Source organism: Echeneis naucrates, chromosome 3 (genome assembly GCF_900963305.1).
Source record: "Echeneis naucrates chromosome 3, fEcheNa1.1, whole genome shotgun sequence".
Lineage (NCBI taxonomy): Eukaryota > Metazoa > Chordata > Actinopteri > Carangiformes > Echeneidae > Echeneis > Echeneis naucrates.
The window spans coordinates 13,188,400-13,211,561 of NC_042513.1; the positions used below are offsets into that span (position 1 = coordinate 13,188,400).

A 23,162-nucleotide genomic window follows, 5' to 3' on the forward strand; every position below is an offset into this window, starting at 1 on the left:
GTGTGTGCCACTTGAACACCTTCCAGTGATATTTATTGCACTACTGCGACCACTAACCATTCAGATGCAGCCTTTTCTAGTTTCATATGGGATATGAGCTCTAATAATGCTCTGCATTTTGTTCACGCCTTTCTTCACTATCCCTCAACCACCTCTAGTAAACTTTGCAATTTTCACCTACTGTGGAAATAAAACGGTGGTACTGGCGCTGCATTTAGTGGGAGATCACAGTGATTAGACATTAAACCCCTTTCTCTCAGCAGTTGCTGTGAATAGGTTATACAGTGCAGGTGAGATATGTAGGGGCCTGAATCATGAAGCTGGATTAACATGCCTGGGATCTCTCTTTGTTATCTGGCCTGACTTACCCAGACATCTCGGATTCTGATAAGCATTCTCACCAATCTGGTTATCAACTCTAATTGAACGGAGGGTTTTTCCGTCTAGATCAGTGCATGTTCACATAAAAGGGGCAGGATTGCACCTTCTGACCAATCGGACCATGGAGAAAACATACAACACAATATTAAGAAAATATTAAGGCTATAAGTCAATAATTACAGAAAAAAGTAAGACACAAAAAGCGTTGCGTAGCTTACTGGGAGTATGCATTGACACGCATTGGCATGTTGGTGAGATTTACTGTATGTATCGCCATTAACGTTATGTTCTTGATTTTTTTTTATCACTTGTCTGACATTTTCAACCTGATTATTTGCAACCCTGGTGAAGAAAAGCGAACTTGTGGGCAAATCCGCTGACCTTGTCCAGAAAACCAAACAGGTTATCTCAGTCACCATCTTCTCTCTCTGTTTTGACAGCTCCTCTCAGGCTTGTATCATCCACATCAGTGGGCTCGTCTGGGAATGGGCGGGCCATTTTCCAGAAGAACTGATAGGTCAGACCATGGCAAAAAAACCAAAAAACAGCAAACCACCTTCATGAGACTGGAAACCCTGAAACACTGAAAGTAATCCCTGAAGTTAGCTGGCTAAACTGAAATCCAGCTTCATGATACAGGCCTCAGGTCGAGATTTTTGGAACCCCACTGTACATAGTAGAGACGTGATGTGACAGCCAGAGACAGACACACATTCCTACATAGAGAGACTTTGCACTGCAACACAGTCCAGCAGCAGCCAGGAGGCCACAGGGAGGAGCGTTATAACTTTCGTCGTAGGAAGTTTTCTTGCCTATGAGCAGGGGTCAGCAACCCTGACTCCCTGTGGCTTTGAGAAAATGTCAATAAAAATAATTTTGATTTAATTTCACTGTATTTTATTCTATTTAATTTTTTTTTTCAATGTAATAATTATGATTCTGGAGATTTAGGTGATCTTGTAACATTGAAATAAATAGTTCTTTATATATTTTGTCGATCAAAATATGCGTCCCACCTTGTTTCACCTGTTGCCGACAGGCTGGTGACTTATTTTGCGCTCTCGACCCCCAGTAAGATAGGCAAGGATACAAACAATAAAGGAAAAGTTTCTGAGGAAAATTTAGTTTAGTTTAGTAGTTCTTTCATTTGAGGAAACAAAAAGCGGGATTGCGGGGGTGGGGGTGGTTTCTTTCTGTGCCTTATCTGCCCCTCACTTAAAAGCTTTTTTGCATTATCTTTTGCCCCCCCCAGCCCCCCGCCCCTCCAAAGCAATACAATCGTTTCCCAGATGCACTATTGTCAGTTTTCATTTCATTTTGTTAGTCATCAAAATTCAATTTACTGACACAAATGTATAGTCTGTGCCAAGATGCCTCAGCAAAACACCACCATTTAGATATAAAATATAATTTTCGATGAACAGCACAGAGAATTGAGTTTGATGGTGTTTTTCTGGGAAGTTAATTAGCCCTTGGTTAATTACCAGCGTTCATAAAATCTGTCACATGCTGATTGCCAATGATTATCTCAGTTTCAGAACCTTAGAGCTGAGTAAGTGTGCGAATTCATTTTATCAATTTTTCCTGCTGTTAGAGTTTAACTTGGTGTGAAAGAGGTGCACTGCGTGATCCTCACCATATTTTTTTATCTTCTACAATTTGAAGGCTGGAAACCAAAGCAAACCAAGTGCTGTTTGGTCAAAATGATAGATTGAGATTCAGTTGTTTTGGATAATTAACTATTTTTCACTCTCTGAGACTAATAAATGCCTAAAGCATTTGCTTTAGTCTCATTCTTCTTTTTCTTTAAACAGAAACAAATCCCACAGGCATCAACAAATAAAGCAAAACAAAAAAAGAAAAGTAGAGTGGGGTGGTGTTTTCAAAGTTGATCTGAGGGGAGGATTACAGTCCCCATCTGAAGATGTTCAGGTGGACCCGTCACTGAGGGTGGCATTGCAATCTGGTTGTTGGCACAGGCACCTCACAGGTTAAGGTTATGGGCACTCTGGCTGCCTCCAACATGAATGAGTCCTTCATTTGAGAAAGGTAGTGGCTGGATGGATGCATCAATAAAATACCTTTTCCCACCCACATACACAAAGCTGAATGAGCAAGCATGTCCACAACCATTAAACCAAGTCTTGAGGCTCAAACAGCCATTTTTACCTTGCGAAGTCCTGGATTTTGGTCCCTACAAAGCTGTGACACCTCAGCAGTGCAGTAAGTTCCTGGTTAATTCAACATAAATATGATAAAAAGAAGTTTAGATCTTCTAATGTAGCTCTGAAAATTTTCTGATATGAGTGGGATCATATCCTCTTCATGAATTTGAAAGAGCAAGAAACAGCAGCAATAGTTAGTGTGACAGTTTTCTATTTATTGAACTATTTTCAAACATATGTTCCGTAGCTAAAGATGTGTGATGTTACATGATACGGGTGTCCCAATTTCCCTTTGGGATTAATACAGCCCTACTGTTCACTTTGTCATAATGTGGGGGTAAGTGGGAGGGAACAGTATTTCATTACCCTTTTGTGAAATCAATAAAAAAAAAAAAAAAAAAAAAAATCACACACACATGAAAAAAGGGATTTGAGCTGTTTTCATCCTTGCTATCTGCTCCACCCTGACTGGTGCGTTCAACAGAGTGTATCCTCACACAGCACAGATGTGATGAAGAAAAGAGCTGTATCCCGGGGGGGGGGTTTCACAGCAAACAGGCATGCATTTCTCTGCTCTGCACATTAACAGGGGGTATATTAGGACTGACAGCAGAGTACCTGAGGTCTAATTGGTGTCGCTACATGTTGTGCTTTTGTCTCTAATGAATTGCACATATGTGTGTAATCTGATATCTAAAGGTAAACCAAGTGATATGAATGGCTGACATGCGAATAGGGTGCTGTGTGCAAGCTGGCTGATCATTTTTACAAAATGAGACCGCAGAGACAGAAGATTTAATAACTTGAGGAGAGGGGAGAAAATGAGGGATGAAAAGAGATGAAGAAAAAGCAGAAAATTACAAGTAGGAGGGGGAGTGGAGAAACGGGGGAGGCCAAAGAGGTGGTTAAAAAAATTTGGGGGGACCAAAGGATACAGATGAGGAAAGGAAAAGAGATGAAGGAGAAAAGAACTAGACACACAATAGGACCAAAGGAGAGGATGGGAGGTGGAGGAAAAGGAAGGCGCAGGGAGGTGAAGGAGACATATGGGGACAGAGAAGGTCAGAGGGAGAAGGAAGGGAACAGGGAAAAGTGGGAAAGATGAAGGGGAAAGGGGAGAGAAGAGAGATGGATAAGAAGGATAAACAGAGGAGAAGACGAGAGAAAGGAAGGAAGGGAAGAGGGAGGAGGCGAATAGAAAAGAATTAGCTGTGCTCCTTTATAGCCCTCCTGAGATCCTCAATCTCTGCAGTGTCCAATTTTAACACAGGGCTTTAAAGATGGAAACTGAAAGTGTGTGTGTGTGTGTGTGTGTGTGTGTGTGTGTGTGTGTGTGTCTGTCTGCCCATGTAAAAGATAATGCAACTGTGAAAGTGGGAGAAGACTGTGAGGGAGAAACAATGGGGAGCTGCTAAGCCCGTAGTGCGACCCTGATGACCGATAGTCTGTCATCCCCCTGGAGACTGATAAAATACAATATGACACTTCTGCTGAACGGCATGGACTCGTGTCAGGTCACGTGGGGTCTTCAGGTCTTACCTGTCTCGCAGCGGCGTCCTGTAAATCCCGAGGGACAGATGCACGTGTTGGGAGAAACACAGGTCCCTCCGCTCCTACATCCCTCTTCACAGAAGGCTGGAGAGACAAAGAGAGATTTGTTGGCTTAGTTTGTCTTCATGTTCTATCACAGCAGCAGCAGCGGCACAAAAGGGGCTTTGAATTCCTGTCGTTAAAGGTTTATCGAAGGTATTACAAGGTGCAAAGTGATTCCCTCGACTATGTTAAAAGCATCTTAACAGTTCTGGGAGAAAACATAGACACTTTTTTGTCTTTCACGTGGATGTATATACATTGTTTTTATGTTTGGAGGTTTGTGCGTGTGTGCATGGATGTGCTCGGGATATGGAGCATCATGTGAAAACCTGATAAAATATTATATTGCAATTTGAAACAACACTGTGCATCCAAGCAGGGAGTTTTGCTACATTTTTTTTTACCCAACATGAGCGCAGAACAGTAACTTCTCCTTCTAAGAATTCATTTTGGTTTATTGGATGTCTGATATTAAATCCAAGGTCTCTGACTCCGGTCCTGGAGATGTACTGTCCTGCATGTTTTAGATGTTTGCTGCTCCAGCACACCTGATTCAAATGAGTGGCTCCTGATCAGACCTCAGCAGAGCTTGAAGATGAGCTGATCTTTAAGATTACATGTGTTGTCATCAAATGTCCTGATATGCCTTCTTGATAAGTACAGCTGTAGCACGTAGCCAAAAAGCAAAAACTGTCTCAACATGACCTTGTATTTTGAGCGAGTGAAACTCTTAACTTGAAAATTGTGAAAACTTTTTTTTTTTTTTTTTTTTTTTTTAAATTGGATTTGATTAGCTGCAGTAACAGACACCAAAACTTTAAGTTTTAAGTTTAAGTTTTTTTTTGTTTGTTTCCTTTCTAACAGCTTGGTTGTGCTGAAATGCTGAAAAGCACAGTGATGTAATATTCTTATGGCTGCTTGGCTCCAAAATAAGTGGACTGGCTTCATATAGCATATTTATCCAGAAATCAGTGCAAATACTTTAAAGGTCCTCTAACCACCCCCCAACACACACACACACACACACACTGATGTTGGCCAAGCTGCCATATGTGTATCAGGAGCAGCAGTCCAAGTCTGTATCAAAGATGACCTACTCTACTGCTACCACTTTGCCATGTTTTAAAGAAAAGTGATAAAAGATAGAAGTGATTTGGAGTATCTGTTTGTATTGGCTTCTGCACCTGCTAAGAGGATCATGGCACCACTTGTGCAAAAAACTTCCAAAAATTACTATTCTTAAAATGACTCATTAGCATTTTCTGACCTGCTAGGACTTTATTTAAAGTCTGGTTGAGTTTATGCAATTAGAGCTGCTGAGTTTAAATCAGGGAAAGGTCACTTTCATGTCTGTGTCACATTATTTCTGCAGATTAATCAGCTGCACAGTCATACTGTGAAGCGCCCTTTCTGCCTTGGGTATCCCAAGTTTGTTCCACCAGATTCAGGTCTGGAGACTGGGGAGGTCACATGCTGTCATGTTCACAAAACCAATTTGAGAGCATTGTCATGCGGGAAGTAGACTTTAGAGGATGGCAAACAGTGGACATAAAGGACATGAATTGTCAGCAGCATTTGTCAGTCAGGGTGAGAAGCCAGAGGTGAGCCCAAAAACATTCTCCACCCCATAACGCCACCACCAAGCCCTTCGACTGGCACAAAGAAGGTTGAGTCTGCGGTTTGATGCTGTTGAAACTGAAATCAGCGCCGAATGTGAACATTTTAAATTCTCACTTAATATTTTGGTCTAATATTATATTATATTTTCTTTTTCTATGTCTTTGTTTTTGTAATTCTTATTGTTAAATGTTTGTGTTTATGGGTATGAAATTTGGTGTATCAATAAAGCTTCCTTTCCTTGTTGATGCCAAATCCTGACCACGAACAAACAAAGCCAAAGAGCTCTTACATCACAACTTCCTTGCTGACGCTGACATCAGCACGGAAAACACAAACTGATCTGTATCTGTGGGACTAAACTCCTGCTGTGTAATTGGCTAACAGCATAATTGCATGACCAAGCAGGTGTATGGATGCTCTATGAACCATGTACCTCAAAAAGAATTATAATGCAGTCATGTTATTTGTTTATTTACTTACTGTAAGAAGATGATTATTATTTGCCGCTAATAGCCACAAAACCACGACTTTCTAACCATAAATTAAATCAAACATGGCTAATGGGTACAATAATGTTATAACAATTAACAATTAGAGTTCTTAAAGTTACCAATTTTTAAAATGACAGACGCTGTGAGTTAAATTAAATTAGATGATCCATTTTTTTTTTACACTTGCTTCACTCAGTGGATGTCATTTCACTTTCTATTTCTTATTGAAACTCATACCACCATTTGTATGTGAGCATGTGTACTAGCTGTCTCTTCACTGCTTTTTCGCCGGAAGGACACAAACGCCTGTGATTTGTTTCGGGTGTGCACAGACTGGGATGAATCAACCTGGCTGAGACAAACAGATGAAGGAGAAGAACAATGAAGGTTGAGTGAGTGCTCGGCGCATTAGAAAGAAAGACTAGTTACCCAGTGCTTACAGTGAGGAGGACTGAACTAAAAGGAGGGCAGTCTTAATTGAGAGAGTTCATTAAAGAAAGAAATTACTTCAGTATCTCTAAGCTTAATTAATGACATGATTTGAAAGATGAGCCTTTAATTGGCTGAAAGATCTATTTATAGTCACAATCGAAGCGAGAGTGTCACATCTGTGTGTCTAATGTGCAGCAACTTTTCCTTCGTTGTTTTTTGAAGCTAAAAAAACAAGACATAATTTATCCAAGTAGATTGTCATGCTGGTATTTGTGAGTAAAAAATGAAATACAACAAAACAAAAAACTAAATACACAAATTAATGCATAATTGCAATAAATAAGAGCAGAGTCCCACACAAGAAGCCACCCATTAATTTGACAGGCTCCACTATTTAAGAGGTTCCATCATCCCTCATGAGGAGCCTGATTGCCCCTTTACTAATAAACCTAACACTTAAAAAATTACACTTATATTGACTCAATCCATCTCTCATCCAGCTCTAATTATCATTTCACCACAATCAGGGTGCGTTTTGGACTAATGACATCTAAAGGTGGGAGGGGCATTGCTGGAGATTGGAGGTTGGAGGTCTGTTTTTTCATATTCACATCATGAAAGAGTCCACAATTTTCATTAGGTCGGCAGAAATGTGGACCATTTTTGTTCCACCCCTCTGCACTGAAACACAGATTTATCATGATAATACCCAACATAATAATGTAGCTGCCGAATATCCAGGAAATAATGCACACCTGAATGAAAGCCAGTCAAGCTCTTGGATTCAAGATGTAAAAAATTAAAATAACACCAGCAAATTTTGAGCTGAATTTTTAACATTGACTCCAACTGTGACAAGAGTTACGCATAATAAGATAAATAATATCTATGTGCTGCATCTGAGCAAATTTTGCCTCAAGAACACTTTGACTTGTTTTACAACTTGAGGTTTTTAGACCAACCAATCATGACAGAAGCTGGAAGAATAAGTGAGATTTCCAATCAATGCCCCACCCACTTGGAACCACCATCCATCCACGCTGGGACTCTCTTAATCTTCTCTGAAATCTCATTTTTCTTTTTTTTTCTTTTTCAATCACTAGAGGTCCAGAGAAGAACCTGAGAGAGGTTAAAAAAAAAGACATTATGATAGTCTTTAGTTCTTCAAGCTACTAGTACAACTTCTTATGAATATCAACACGTCAAATAGAATATACTAAAAGTAGAGCATCTGGGGCCTTTTAGCATTATAGTGACTGTGCCGTAGACTGTATATAGACATATAATGTCCTTTTCTTACCAAGATAATGAGGAGAAAATAAAAATTGTGTAACTGGCGACCTGTCCAGGGTGTACCCCATCCCTCGCCCAATGTGAGCTGGGATTGACTCCAGCATCTCTGCGACCCATAAACAGAAAAAGCGGTAGAAGATGGATGGATGGATGGATGTTCAACAAGCAGAGTTGAGAATATTCCAGACATCTCAAGACGAGGGGAAAAAAAGATTTACAAAGATGGCAACATTATTTGCAGATGCATTGGAATCTCCTGCAAAACATGTTTATCACTGCTGCTACAGATTGAGCAATCACACTGCATTTTAGCAACAGCTTCCAGAAACGCTTTATTTCACCTCGGACTTGTACAATGCATTGGGACCACTTCTGCTCCTTCTTTCACCTTCCACTCTTTTTCATGTGACCAGTATCGACTCCCATTCATAACACATTTTTCTATTTTTCCTCTTCAACTCCACCTTCCACATTACATTACCAGACCCCTGCTACAGCACCAAATAGCCTATGCTAGGGCTGTGAGGAACAGACTGCCCTCCTCCGTTGTAGTCCCCATGACCTCCAGCTAAACTATCTCACTGCTTAACTGAGCCTGTTGCTGACTTGTGACTTCTCCAGACATGCTTATACCCACAGATTTGCTATTTCAGTTTCCCATTACAGGCCCGAGATTGCTTTCCAGTGGGTGGTGAGAATGGACTCATTCCACTCGGTGACGTTCACGGTTGTTGGGCGTCCAAGGACCCATCTCAGAATTAATAGCAGAGATATCACAGGGAAAGACAAAGGATATTCTGCAAACTCAAGAAGGCATGAAATGTGAAAAGAGCTTAGCATTTCTATCATAGAATAGTGCAGATAATTGGTGCCCCACGCAGAGTAGCATAGTTCAGCAAACATGCTACATTAAGACATTTTTAACCTTCTGATACCAGTTTCAACTCAAACGGAATTTAAAGATGAATTTCACTATATTTTAATGTTGGCTTGATGCCTACACAATGCTCATAAGAGATCACTTCTAACCTAATTTGTGCCTCACATATGTGAGCACAAGCAGTACATCAGGTCACAGTAGCCAGCATCCATCTCTGTAAAGGAAAAACGGTGCATTCATGGAGCATTTGAATATTCAAGGTAAGCATTACCTTGAAGGACAGCAGTGATGAACTCCTTGAACTCCACCCAGGAGTCAGGTATTTGTCTCCTCAGAAAAACACATTTGAACCACAGTGAGTCAAAAGTACCACTGATAGATAAGACACACAAACTGGGACAAGGTCACTCATAGCGACAAACCTACAGAGAATTGCCATTCAGCTCCGAGCCTTTGAACATCTTGATACATTCAGTGAACAGGCCAGTCTCAGAGAAATGACTCTTTTTGTGTCAGCTAACTCATACATCCCTCTGCAAATCTATCAGTCCACATAGAATCCTCATTTAGGTCAACTGCGATTTCCGCAACCTTCCAGTCAACTTCTCGATTGTCTTGCATGGCTAATGAATGAAACACAACTTTAGAATAGCTTATAAACTCTATGCAGACAGACATAGTTGGAAGTATCAGTGTCGTGGCAGACATGTAACACATGCAGCATGTTCCCAGGGTAACAGTGATAATTCTGTGGAGTGTGGCGTTTCTGTTTAATGCTTTGCTATTTCCCTGCCCTCTTGTGGCCAAAAAAAAAATCAATTTTTGGAGCTTTTATATCAGGAAGAGGGAGAGCGTGAGCAATAAAACACATCACAGGGAGTTCCTGAACACACACCATCAGTAGTTCTGACAGAAGAACAGAGGGGCATCCAGATAATGGACCCCTTCTTCCTCTTGATCTTTCTCTCCTACATACCTGGTATCAGAGAGAGAAAAAGCCCTCCTCCTCTGTCTCCCTCTCACTGCAGTGTGTCTGTATCTGTATAGCTTCCCTATTAATGAATGCACCACAGAGAGCTTAGATACAGAGGAAGAAGTCCATTGTAAGCTTTCGTTTGCTCATACAAATCTGCTACGCTTTGCAATGTATCACAGTGGAAGCAGTTCACCCCTGGCTGTACGCTTTGTGCAGCATTTACTGAACATCACTGATAATGGCCACACTTACAAGACAATAAGGACTGAGGCCAGGCAATCGGCATGGATTAAAGATGCATTAGGGGAGATTTTTACTGCCATAATGTATCAGCAGAAGGTTTAGAGGGTGGCTGATCGATACAGCTGACATGACAATTAATTCCACCAGGTGCTTTCAGAGATTTCTCTCTCTGAAATGGAGCTCCACACATTTCAAATTACTCCTGAATGAAGGGTAGGTGTGCTGCGAGCCAGAGACCAGAAAAAAAGATCCTTTGGACATAAAAGCTAAAAAGTAGTCAGCAATTGCTGCCTTAGACTTCTTTCCTGCTTCCCTAAATTGTATATTTATTCTATTAGAGACTGCTGATCATTTTAGCTCAGGAGAAAAATTAAAAAAAGTCAGGTATTCATATTGGTATTGTGTCATTTATTTGTTTGTCATTTTCAACAAGTCTGCAGACCTGAATGACCAGTTACATCACTACAGTATTTCCTTATTCTCTGGTGTAACCTATAATAGCACCCTAAGCGGCAGGCATGTGAAGCTCTGTCATCATGGTTACAGTAATGACTATGTAGCTGAGATTGTGGTCATGGGAAAAAAAAAATCAACAAAATAAAAAATTGAAATTGAGCCTTGCTCAACTCCACCAACCAGCCAAGCTACAGGAAATATGGTCACAGCCTCCCTATCCAGAGTTACAGCACTGAATAAATGGGCAGAATGTTATGATTTCATCTTTGACCATTTGGTTATACAAAGTTTATAGTTTTATATTATTAGACATTTGTGTTAAATTACATCACAATTAGCAAATAAAATTTTTGAGCAATGGCCAATAACAAGATTTGTGATGTTACAGTGACCTTGAGGGGAATAAATTGAGGGAACCCATCCATCCATTATCCATATTGGGGGCAGGCGGCAGGGTCAGTACCAGCTGACATTGGGTGACGGCAGGATACGTCCTGTACAGGTCAACATCCTATCAGAACGCCAATGTATAGAGACAGACAACCAAGACAACCACATATTAGTCACCAATGAACTTTGTGTGCATGACTTTGGACTGTGGAAGAAAGGATTATGTAGTAAACAGAAACTTCAAACAGAAAAGCCTCAGGCCTGGAGCTTAGTCCCAGAATTGTCATGCTGTGGTAGTACTAACCACTCCACCGTCCCCCCTTAAGTACCAAATTTGAAAGCCCTCAAGGTGTTCGGGAGACATCATATTGACAGGAGGTGAGATGCCCCCCAGAGGTTTCACATGGATAAAAAACAGACAGCAGTCTGTGGAATCAAAAGTCCGGTGTTTGTATACACTAGCCCCTGAAGTGATGAGGTGAGGTGAGATGATGTCATCACCCGGCTTCTTCATCTATTCCCATCATTCAGGAGGTCACCAAACAATAAAACAGAGCCATTATGTCCTGTCAGTCTGGATGTTGTGATAACAGCCAGCCCTCGCCGCTGCAAACGCTAAACTCAGCCTGTCGGTGTACCGCACGGGTGAACCACAATTCGTCACCCCCATGGCTGTGGAGCGGGTGCAGAGAGACTGTCTGAAATGTTGCCTCAATAACCAGATGGCAGCAAACGATTTAGCTAGCACCAAGATGCCATTAGTCGATGTTACACAGGGAATGGGAAAAACATGCTGACAACAAGCTGACAATCAGAATTAGTTTTGTTTTTCCCCCTGCACAACATTTTCTAGATTTAAAACAACTGTCAATATTTAAAAAGCCCTCTGAGATTCCAGCTCTCACTTTGAAAGCATACTGCATTTTTTATTTATTTTTTTTTTTTTACTTCAGTCATTATGGCAGTAAAATACCACTATTCTTTCTTGTGTTCATTGTTATCTGTTACAGCCTTGCTTTATGCCACTTTAAAATCAAAAGATTGCTGTCTTGAGAATTAGACTGATCTCTTAAAAGCAAGCTCTATAATGCTAATCCAAAATCACACAGTCAATTTCCAGTAAGGAGCTGCCTTTAAGCCTGGCTAATGCTTCATCTTGGACTCCTGCTTGGGTTCATGTTCATTTCATGATGGTTGCGCACTCAGACTGTCCCAAACTTAGGACAGTCTTTTCTCAATCAAGTTTTCATTTTAAGAAATGTAGAAAACTCTGCTTTGGAAGATATTTCTTACTGTCATCAGTTCAAGGTTTAGAAGGAACTAATGAACACTGTCTCCTGGAGATCAAAGTGCCAGAACAAAACGTTTATGTGAACGATTTATATAATAACTGCAAAACAACTTACTTTGTTGTTTCAGGCTTCGTGTACTTCTTTTTTCTTTTTTTCCCTTTTTTTTTTGGGATGAGCTGGTTTGAGCATTAATTGGACAATTATCATTGGACTGTCAACTCTGAGGATTATTTCAGTGTTTTCGTGATTATTGTTTTGGTTTTACTGCCTGGAACTGTTCTACTGTAGTTAATTTGAAACAAACACTGTGGACAATGAAAAAGCTCTACAAACTCACTGTGATTAAACTACCCAAGACCAAACAGCACCCAGACACAGTTGAAGACTTCTAATTCTTGAGAAATGTCTTAGATGTATTGTCTGAGCTCACTATGAGCTTTAGTCTAATCAAGTTAATCCTCGAGCCCAAATGAATGTCAAAAAAAAAAAAAAAAAACCTGTAACCATTCATTTCACCTTTTGGGCATCAACATTTTATTTATCCATGAGTCTTGATGAGTTTATATCGAAGAAGTTCTGTGAAGGCGAGCAGATGGACCAACATATAGAGACATATGTATGGACATTCCAAAAATGGAGACGAAAATGTCTGCCTTGAGGCAGAAAAATACAGTTACACAGGTATATTATTTGGGTAAATATATATAGTGGGTGTGTATGAGGCGTTTATTTATTTGAAAACTTACACAGTTGAAGCACAGATAAAGTTTAAGTATGTATATACAAAGTGACAGAGAGAGGAGAAGAGAAATAGGTTTACCAAAAATAGACCCAGCAGGACACTATGAGGACGTATAAATAATAAAAAAAAAACCTTAGTCAAAACATTTCTTTCTTATTCAGTTTAGTGTGCTTGCTATTTTAATGGGAAAAAAAAAGTAAAAAATAAAATTTATTTTTTTCATCGCCTCCTCTCCACCCGATTCACTGTGTGGCAAAACATTAACTGGCTGTTCACGCCATGTCTGGATGATTTTATCTATTTTCATCTGTGGACGAGTCAGGGGGCCATGACTCCATCAACGCAATGAGTGGGGGAGGAGCAAGGACGCCCTTGGCAGCTGGATGTGAGGAGCTTTCATAACGGAGGGTGGTGCAGGACAAATGAGTCGTTCCATCTGAATCCATTACTGAGACACAAACAGGTAGGCAGCTGACGCAACTGTTTTTCTCCAACCTCTGCTGTTTTACTGATAAGATGAGGTTTACTGCCAAGAGGCGAGATGTAATGCTAGAATTACCCGTGACCCATGCTGCTGGAATCTGGTGGAGGGGTACGCATTATATCAAGAAATGATGGAAATTTGATTTTATGAAAAGATAAATAGATTTCTGTTGAAAAGTCATATGTCGGTCCAGGGTGGTGTATTTTTCCTTTAGTTTTCTATTAGAGTGAGGCTTTCCATTTATACGTGGCAGGGGGAATTCACCACTCATTTTCTGTACATTCTGACCTACATCTTTGCCACCATCATCAGATCAATCAGCTCACCAAATACACAATAAGTAAAATAGTATCTGACACCAATCTAATGCAAACGGGAAAAATGGAATCTAGTTTGTAGTCCTTACAACACAGAAAGACTCAGGACAAGACTCAATGGTGTATGATTACTGTGATGATGGAAGTTAAAGCTATTGGTGAAAGAGCCAGATCTAAAATAACCTAGTTTGATTGATGTGGGAAAGGAACATTTAAAACGAGGAGTTAATAGGATGTTTTAGTGTAATTGTATGAGCTTGAGGAGTGGAGTTGCATGGTAATGTCAGAATTCCTCTCTGGACAGATCAGCTTCCTGGTTTGTATCTATGTAGGTTGTATGTTACACCTCTCTTTAGCCCAACGTCAGCTGGGATTGGCTCCAGCCCCTCAGTATCACAGCACAGATAAGCGGGTAGAGTAATTGATTAGATGGATGGACACTGAAAAAATCCTGACATGACCTTCTTTTGTTATCCTGACAGTAAATAAAGCGAAAAGTTGTTGTTTGACAGGAATTGTCTTAAGGTCTTCTCCCAGTGCAGCGAGAGTAAAAGAGATTTGATTGATTGTGACACATCTGTAATTCTTCGGAGAACAAGCTGCACTCTACATCTAAGAACTAATTATTTCAGAGCAAAGAGGTTCGTTGTCCAAACTCTTAGAGTTAACCTGTGTTATTGATGTTAAACACAGCAGAAATCCTCAACAAAAACTTTGTTGAGTGTCACACTCTCCGTTTCTCTACACCTATTATGATAAGGATGCCACTTTTGCCACTGATTCAGCCTGTCATTCTTGCTCCATCAGGTGGCACAGCAACTGTTACCAAAGATGCCGGCGCCGACGCTGAAGTCATCGGATTTTCTCTGCGACTAATGCTTTAGCAGACTGACCTGCATCTGCCTCGGTGACCTGGTTTGAGGTTAATGCTTAGTGTCGGGACTCTAGGGAGGCTCAGTCCACCACTTTGGTCTGGACTGAAGTGTCTTTTTGTACAGAAGTATAGTGTTGACCAGAAGGCCAAGGACAAATAGACAAATGGAAAAAGTGTTTCCAAATGTAAACTAAAAATTTGTCATAAGCACACAAACTGGGCTTCAGATCAAATGATTAAAAAAACAACACCAATCACCTTCCTATCAGCCTTAGCTGTATATTGTACTTGTTACCAGCTTTATGTTAGAATAAAGGTACATAAAGTGATTATCAAAGTGCTGCTCAACTTTTATTAACCCTGCAAGAATGCAGAAACCTGTGTTTTTATTAAGCAACGACCCTTGAAGAAGATTTACATATGGAGAAAGGGAGGAAGTCGAAGCGAGATTACGTCGGTTATAAATTAACCCCTCAATGTGTCTTCGTTTCTTGTGACCAATTTGAATGTAAATCATATAACAAGCGTCTATTCATTTACTACGTTGCAGCTGTGTGTTCTCACCTTTAGGGCTGCAACGCCTTGTAACTAGGGACCACCCTCAGGAAATAAAAAGGGGGAGAACAGAAGAGATACTCCAGAGCGGGTAGAGAGTGTCACTGAGCACATCTCTGTCTGTTCTCCTTGCAAGTAAAATGAGCGCTGTTGTCCCTTGTCTTTCTTCCCTGTGTGTTTAATAATGTTCTAGGTGGTTTAAACCTGACACTTTACACTATTTATATGGAGGCAGAAATAATGATGGCTTCTGGTGGCAGCCGTGAAAATGACCACAGAGGGTGATGATGGCTAATAGACGCAGTCACTTAAAAAGGGGACACAGTCACTGTCAGCTTGTTAGTGGACAATAGAATCATTGTCATCGCATTTTTTTCGTGATGTTGTTGACTCTTTACAGTCATGAACTAATTAACACAGCAGCTTCACTGAATTATACACAATTAACATTAAGGTGAAATAAGTGAACAGAAGTAGCTGTTAGCAGCTACTGATGCGACACAGCCACAGATGAAAACAGACCAGACAAAGTTGTCATTCAGAAAAAGAATGTTTCATGGTGGTAATTGAAGACTTTATTGTTTTTACTCTCAAGTCTGGCGAATGTCCAGAAAAGTCCAACCTGTTTTTAATCTTCAAACTGAAATCTAAATCAAGACCATATTTTAGATCTCTAGACTTATATAGGCATTTATCATGGAATGCCATACTATAGATGTATTGATTTAATAATGATGGATTATTATTTTTATATTAAAACCCTGAATAATGGCAGTGATTAAATATCACTGCATGACACCAGCAGACGTTTCAAAGCATTTCTGCAGTCAAGTATTTCCTTTACCTGTCCATCTGTGTGTTTGTGTGTGCAGCCTGCAGCCTGCCCTAAATCTGTCAGGGGGCACATATTTGAACTAAACGGTTTTGGAGCCTGGAGCCTCTGGGCATTGTGTTTATCAGTCTCGGTTGAAAAAGCTGTCAGCGTTTTAAAAGAAGCTTTCTTCACCATGGCTATCAGTTTACTTTATTTTTGTAGATTGCAAATTAAATTCAGCCAAGTCAGAGAGGGACAGAGCAAACACATATGGCTCTGGGCGAAATCTGTTTTCATCTTCGTCCGATTGATCGAGGGAGACGACATCAAAAGAAATTAAACTAAGGAGACGAACACAACTTTATCCAACAGATGAACTGATACATTTATCATCTTTGTATATATCCAGTTTTGTACACTTGTTTCTTTTGAGGTAAGTCAGATGAAAGTTATCCTCACTTTCAGAAAATCTGCAAAATAAAAAGACATTTTAAGTAATCAGAGCCTTGATGCGAAAACATTACTGGGGAGCAGGGTAGTGTATAAGATGAAATCTCCACTAGGGGTGGGAATCTTTTACTATCTCACAATTTGATTCAATTACGATTCTTGGGGCTAAAATTCGATTCATTACGATTTGATTCATAATGATTTCTGCTTCAGTCTAAAGATGTGCAAAGGATCCTCCTGATCTGGTCCAGTCTGCTTTGCAAAACAGAATGACAAATGGAGACATTAAAGTGTCTTCTTCAAGTGTATTAAATGTTAAACATTTATCCATGCTGGCATAGAATTGCTGCATAAAAGAAATATCCCACATTGCTTAAGGTAAAAAAATAAAAGTGTCTCTTTATGAAAGAAAATAGTGCAGTTAAACATGGGTTCCTCATTTTGCACACTGAAGCTCATGTCAAGCTCGGTCTTCCCGGGCATTCGGTAAATAGGGCCCTATAAAATCTGTGATCGCGAAAAAATTGAATTCATTATAAAAATGGAATAACAGAACTAGCTGACATTTTACAATTTTTTTTGTTTTTTCTTTCTGGAATAAAAAGGAACGTATCTGTCAGGAAAATGCTCCGAGGGGGTCACTAATAATGCACGTCCCCCTACCCGTGAATGAATAAATAAATAAATAACTACATACATACATACGTGGTGACTTGAGCATAGTGGGCGCGGTTCAATTCCCAGTAGGGGCGCCTGAACATGGCTAGGTTAATTGGTAACGAGTGGGCTACAGCAAGAAACAGCGACCAGACTAGACCAGAGACCGGAGTCCTGCAGAGAGTAGAGACTAGACCAGATCAGACTGGCCAGACACGGGACCTCCCCAGAGACTAGACCAGAGATCAAACCCCATCAGAGAGTAGAGACCAGACCAGAGATGGGACCCCACCAGAGACAAGACCAGACGAGAGACCAGGCCCCTGCATAGAGTAGAGACTGGACCAAATCAGACCAGGCTAAACGGGACAGCAGACCCCCCCCCAACCCACCCAACCTATTCTCCACCTTGTGATGCATGCAACAGTCTTTACCAAAAAAAGGTTTTTGTTTACTCAATCTGAAAAAAAGAAAAAGAAAAAGAAAAAGTGTCTCACAACTAATTTTTTAATGGCAGCATCCAGAAATGCAATTTGGTGCTGATGATCAACAAGAAATACATTTCTGTAATCTCAATGCAAAAATAAAGTAAAAGGTCAGTAAATTGCAGTTTTATTCTGAAACTAAGACTCTAACCTAAACAACTAAAGCAATACAATGTCATGAACGTGATTAGACATTGTTAATTATACAGTGTGTACAGTTACCTGTTATGTTGGCAGCAGCACTGCCGGCATTAGTAGCTGTTTTTAGGTCTGCTGAATCTTAAATCCAGGCCGTATGTCACAGTAAATCTCCAGAAGCACTAGACATGCACATGAAGTCTCTCAGGTCCCTGAATGTTGACAAATACTAAGTCACGGCTTTTGAAAACCTCCCTCTAAAGCTAGTTCAGTGTTGCTTTTACATAAAGTTATTAAGAGACAAATCAAATACTTTTAAAAAGCCTCAAGTGTCTGAGTTCGGTCAGTGTCAGATGCTCAGCAGGTTTTAACCGAGAGTCTCTTCGTCAGAACAAGCAGAGCCAGTGGGTCCTTCCTTGAATGTTTGTTTGATCACTTAAGATCCAGACATTCACAATGATTTCACCTGCAGTTTAATTATCCACAGAGGTCTTTGTGACGAGTGGACCAGAGGATCAAAACATTTCCTTCATCATTTTAATATATAGAGCTAAGAACAACCAAGATGTCATAAAAATGAGAATTAAAACTGGATAAAAATCCACTTATAAGCTTCTGGCAGACGATGCTGATGGAAGAAGATACGATGCTGACGATATGATGGCACTGAAGGGCAAACGAATCAAATCAAACATTTGCGATATATGTAAACACTCAAGTCAACATATTACACATGCTGACTTGAATCATTACTTTTGGTGTTCTCGTATTGCAGTTAAATATGGCTGTCCCACCCCCTCTCAACAACAAGCATCTCTCTGTTAAACAAACAGTAGGCTTTTCATTGAGTATCCATAACACAATGCTGACTGAAGACAAAATACCCCATATCCCAGGACAGCATGCAAGATTTTTGCCTAGGGCATTAAATTGTGTTACAAGAGCAGATCTTGTAAAATGGTGCTTCTTGTGTTCTGCACACAGGGTGGTGGGCCTGGGGAGCCTGACCCCCTGACCCGACTCTGGGCCCTGGTGGTGGTCTCAGTCATATTTAGGGAATGCCCACGTGCATGTGTGGTTCCTCTTGCCAGCTCGTGTTGGGTCACATCATGGTAGAATTGGTGAATCCTGCCAAAAATGGGCTGAGCTGCTCTTTCATCTCTATGTACCCCATCTTTGACTCTGCTCCTCTGTTGGGACACCTTCACCTGTCTGGACTCCCATCTCTCCAGAGATCTGCACAGAAACACTCTGGTCTCTCATAATCCTGAGTGAGGTGACAGCAAAAGCTCAGCATCCTTCACCCAATAGTTCCTACCAGCACCACCTGCTTCCCTTCTCCTGCCCATCCTTCTGCAACTTGTCTCTCTCTTGCTCCCCTCTATATTCACCGAGGCGTAGCACTGCCCTCCCTGCCAAACAAATGTCATTCAACTCAATAAAGATCAACAAACTAGCTTCCAGGGAGGGCTGGTGATGGCCTCACACACACACATTGAAACAATAAAATATTGCAAGTGCAAGACTATATGTGCATTAATCTCATAATAACCCTAACCCTAACCCACTATGAAGAAAAATGCAAGCCAAAAAAACCAAACAACCCAACAAAAAACAAAAACAAAAACAAGAGTGGATCTGATAGAGCTGAATGCAAGAGGAGAAATCTCTCTTCTCTTTGCACAGCACCAACATCTAACAGCGGGACATAGACAAAAAAATAATTGTCTCAAATGATAATTGCTACAAAGCTTCAAAAACAAGTAACGTGATTTCTTTTTCTTTTTTTTTTCAGGAGGGGGGGTTGGGGGGTCCACATTGCAATTAATCATAGCTTCAGATACTGTGGTTGTCACCCAATTAAATGTTGTAACACTATGCCCTCTAGCAGAGAGCTACAAAGCAGAGAAACAGCTAAATGTGTTTTTCTTATCAAAAAGAGATGAATGGAAGCAATAATTATGTAAACAGAAAATTAAATGCTTCAGACTTGTAGGAGAAAAGAAGGCTGAGTCCAACCTCCACCCACACTCCTCTGATTTCTCTTTTCCCATCCCTGCAGCAAACCCCCACCTACCCCTTCCTCCATATCTCTGAATACATTAGCCTGGGTCGCACTGCTTCATGTTAGCTGGCTGCAACATGGCTCTACTGTGATTAGCTGCGATGGCAAGATGAGAAAAGCACAAGTCGATGCCTTGGTGCTCTGCGCTGCTGTTAAGACTTGCTTCTCAAATCCTCTCTATTTAAACCCCTTTTGTCTATAGAAACCAGTCCGAGGGAATGAAACGGACCATTAACAAGATTAGCTCACTCATTCTGCTGCTGACAAAGACTCTGCAATAGGCTGCTGATCATTAGGCTGGCAGCGAGAACAATGTTGATCTATAATCTTACACCATGAACTGATTGAACTATTGTGTCTCATTTATTGTTCTTTGAGGAAGATGACATAATGGTAGCCTTTTTTTCTCTCTCCTCCAGCGAATTGCAATACAAAAGGAGGGAAAGTAAGATGAAGGGAAGGAAGAACGTACGTAAAGGTAGAGGGAGTCTTAACCCCTCATTTCTTCTCACTTCCAGTCAGCCCAGCCAATCAATAGCAGTAAAATGGGCTCTTGAGATAGAGGCCTTTCTTTATGTGCTCCTGCAATCATCCCAGTCACAGCAGGCTGGAAAGCAGGCAGGGGAGCAGTTGCTAGCTTTCTAGGAGATTTCAAGCAGAGATGACAAAAGACATTTTAAACTCACCACCTTAATTCAAGCTCTAAAATTTCTTTTTTCTAAGTCAAAGCAGCATGAAGGCTCAACAGTTACGAGTCTCAACAATAGCAGCACTTTCTGTTTGCATAATATCAGTGGCAGAAAAATCTGTTGTGTCATTACCAGTCCCTGGAGGGCCGTGGCATTGCTGCAGCAGCAATATTAGCCGTAATTACTCCCCTGTAACAGAAAAGAAATTTGAGGTGTAATCACTGCTCAGGCTGTAAGAAAGCAGACGTCGACCGGACATGGCAGACTGGCTGTAGCGAATGTGCCTGGCCTCGGAAAGTTCCCAAAAGAGTGCTAAGGCAAGGATCCTACCGGAGAGGGGAGGAATCTCTCCTCTGAGAGCGACGCCACAGCCACATTATATGCCCATTATAGAAGCCTATCAAGGGAAATCTTATACGGGGTGGTAAACCTCTGGTCTCCAACAAATACTTAAAGGATTGCAGAAGCCTCAGGGAAACCTTGTCTGCTGCTGAGACGTGTGATGTCAAAACTAAAGTATTAATGTCAATATATATCTGGGTAACAGTGCTGCAGATGCAGTCAGATATCCCACTGATTTCAATGAGGATTACTGTGATAGCAACAACAAATCAAGTCTTCTTCCTCCTCTAGAAAGTCCTACATGGATCAATGTTCCGTTGTCTTGGTCTTGCTCAGTTTGTCCAAGAGTTGGCCACCTGGGCAAACTGAGCATTTAGGTCAGATAGCCTCAGAACCCGAATCCAAAGACCCAGTGTGGAGAACAGCGTCCCACCTACCTGAGGTTACGCTGCTACAACTATGCTGCAATATAATCAGACATCATCTTGTTGCGCTAACAGTGAGTAGGAATCTCCAGTGCCGCAGGTACCTCCACTTAAATTGCACATAAATACCAGTCCCTTCTCATTCTACAATGCTTGTTTAAAAGCATTTGGGGAGACATAGATATTCACGGATGAAAAGAAGGTCTTGAGGCAAGCTGAGGAGGGACCGATAAATCAAAACAAAACAACACAATTTTTTTATGAGATCTACCAAAGGACCTGAGATAGTTTTATTGTATGGCCGAACAAAAAAAGCAAAATTTTAAATTTGGAGATTGAAAGTTGATAAGATAAAATGCCAAATATATACAACGAATGGTATACCTGGCATTCTCCTTATCCTCATGTACACATAAAGTCAAGGTACCTCTGCTGATGCTCCGCCTCTGAAAACCAATTCAACTGCAGCAGTGGAATCTGGTGTATTTTAGACATTGTAACTCAAGGGCACCTATCATCTGCTGCATTCACACAGTGAATCACACACTTTTGGCTGGGACATTAGTTGTTGGCCTGTTTGCCCTGGACTCATTGCTCAGCTGGCTAAACACAGTTTTTTCTCCTTATTAACATTAACAGGGAAAGGCTGAGGAGTGGCAGTCACACTCTTATTCCTGAGAGCGCTGAAGTGATGTATGAGGGGAATGAGATGGGAGGCACAGGTCGAACGACCAACACTGTTGCCATCACAGGGTAATGAGATCTCAGGGGGGTGGGGAAAAGAGAGGCAGATTCCTCCAACTACTCACATAATACTAATTGGCCAAAATACCGTAGCTACGATTTAGTCAGTTTTAATGGCATTGATTAAAAAGTATAAAAACTCCACCTGCTTCTGAGAAATATCATCAGTGAGGAGGACTGCCTCTGTTGAGAATTGTCAGTTCCACTGGCTTACTCTTTGTTTGTTGCTCAACGAGGCTAAAAGCATATGGATATGTCTGTCAATATATATATATATATATATGTATACATTATATTCCACCATTGTGCCCGTGGAAGAGCTCAACTGGCTTGCACAGAGCTGATTCTACAACTTTGGGACCTATTAAAATCTTATTGAGTGACATTAATGCCCTACCTTACTAATGCTCTTGTGGCTGAACAGCACGGTTATAATAGCTTAAGGAAGGCCAATGCAGAGGAGCAGTGGCTGTTACAGCAGCAGTTCAATATCAAATGTTTTTGTATAGCTCGTATAACAATGACATGTGATGTAATGTTCCCACACTCACCTACATGTATTTAGGGTCTGGTGCTAATTTAGCCGGGGTACCTCAAAAGCAGAGGTCTCTGACTCCGGTCCTGGAGATGTACTGTCCTGCATGTTTTAGATGTTTGCTGCTCCAGCACACCTGATTCAAATGAGTGGCTCCTGATCAGACCTCAGCAGAGCTTGAAGACGAGCTGATCTTTAAGATTACGTGTGTTGTCATCAAATGTCCTGATATGCCTTCTTGATAAGTACAGCCGTAGCACGTAGCCAAAAAGCAAAAACTGTCTTACATGACCTTGTATTTTGAGCAAGTGAAGAGCATGATAACGAACTGATGGACCGGAGTTGAACGCCTCTGCTCTAAAGTTATAGTCCAGCGTTAGAGTAAGTGGATTTAGGCATTGTATTTGGTCATTTCTATATATTTATATCACCTAGTTTATATTCTCAACAGCAGCTGCTTTGTTCCATCATTTGCACATTGACCACAACTTTTGGGTATGGCCAGGCAAAGCAAACTTTATTTATATAGCAGATTTAATACTCCAGGCAATTCAAAGTGCTTTACAGAGGAATTTTACTGCAGAATTACCTAGTAAATCACCATGATAAGAAACTTGTGAAAATAATTTAGAAA

General features: G+C 40.8%; 1 protein-coding gene across 5 annotated transcripts in view; it reads right to left on the reverse strand.

Annotated features, from left to right (window-relative positions):
• Window positions 1-23,162, reverse strand: part of LOC115040964 (protein kinase C-binding protein NELL1) — a 348,772-nt gene that overhangs the window by 28,634 nt on the left and 296,976 nt on the right. For all 5 annotated transcript variants that reach the window (XM_029498153.1, XM_029498152.1, XM_029498154.1 and 2 more), the window contains one exon: window positions 4,086-4,181. In XM_029498153.1, coding sequence (XP_029354013.1) covers window positions 4,086-4,181 — 96 coding nt within the window. The remainder of the gene's footprint in view (window positions 1-4,085; window positions 4,182-23,162) is intronic.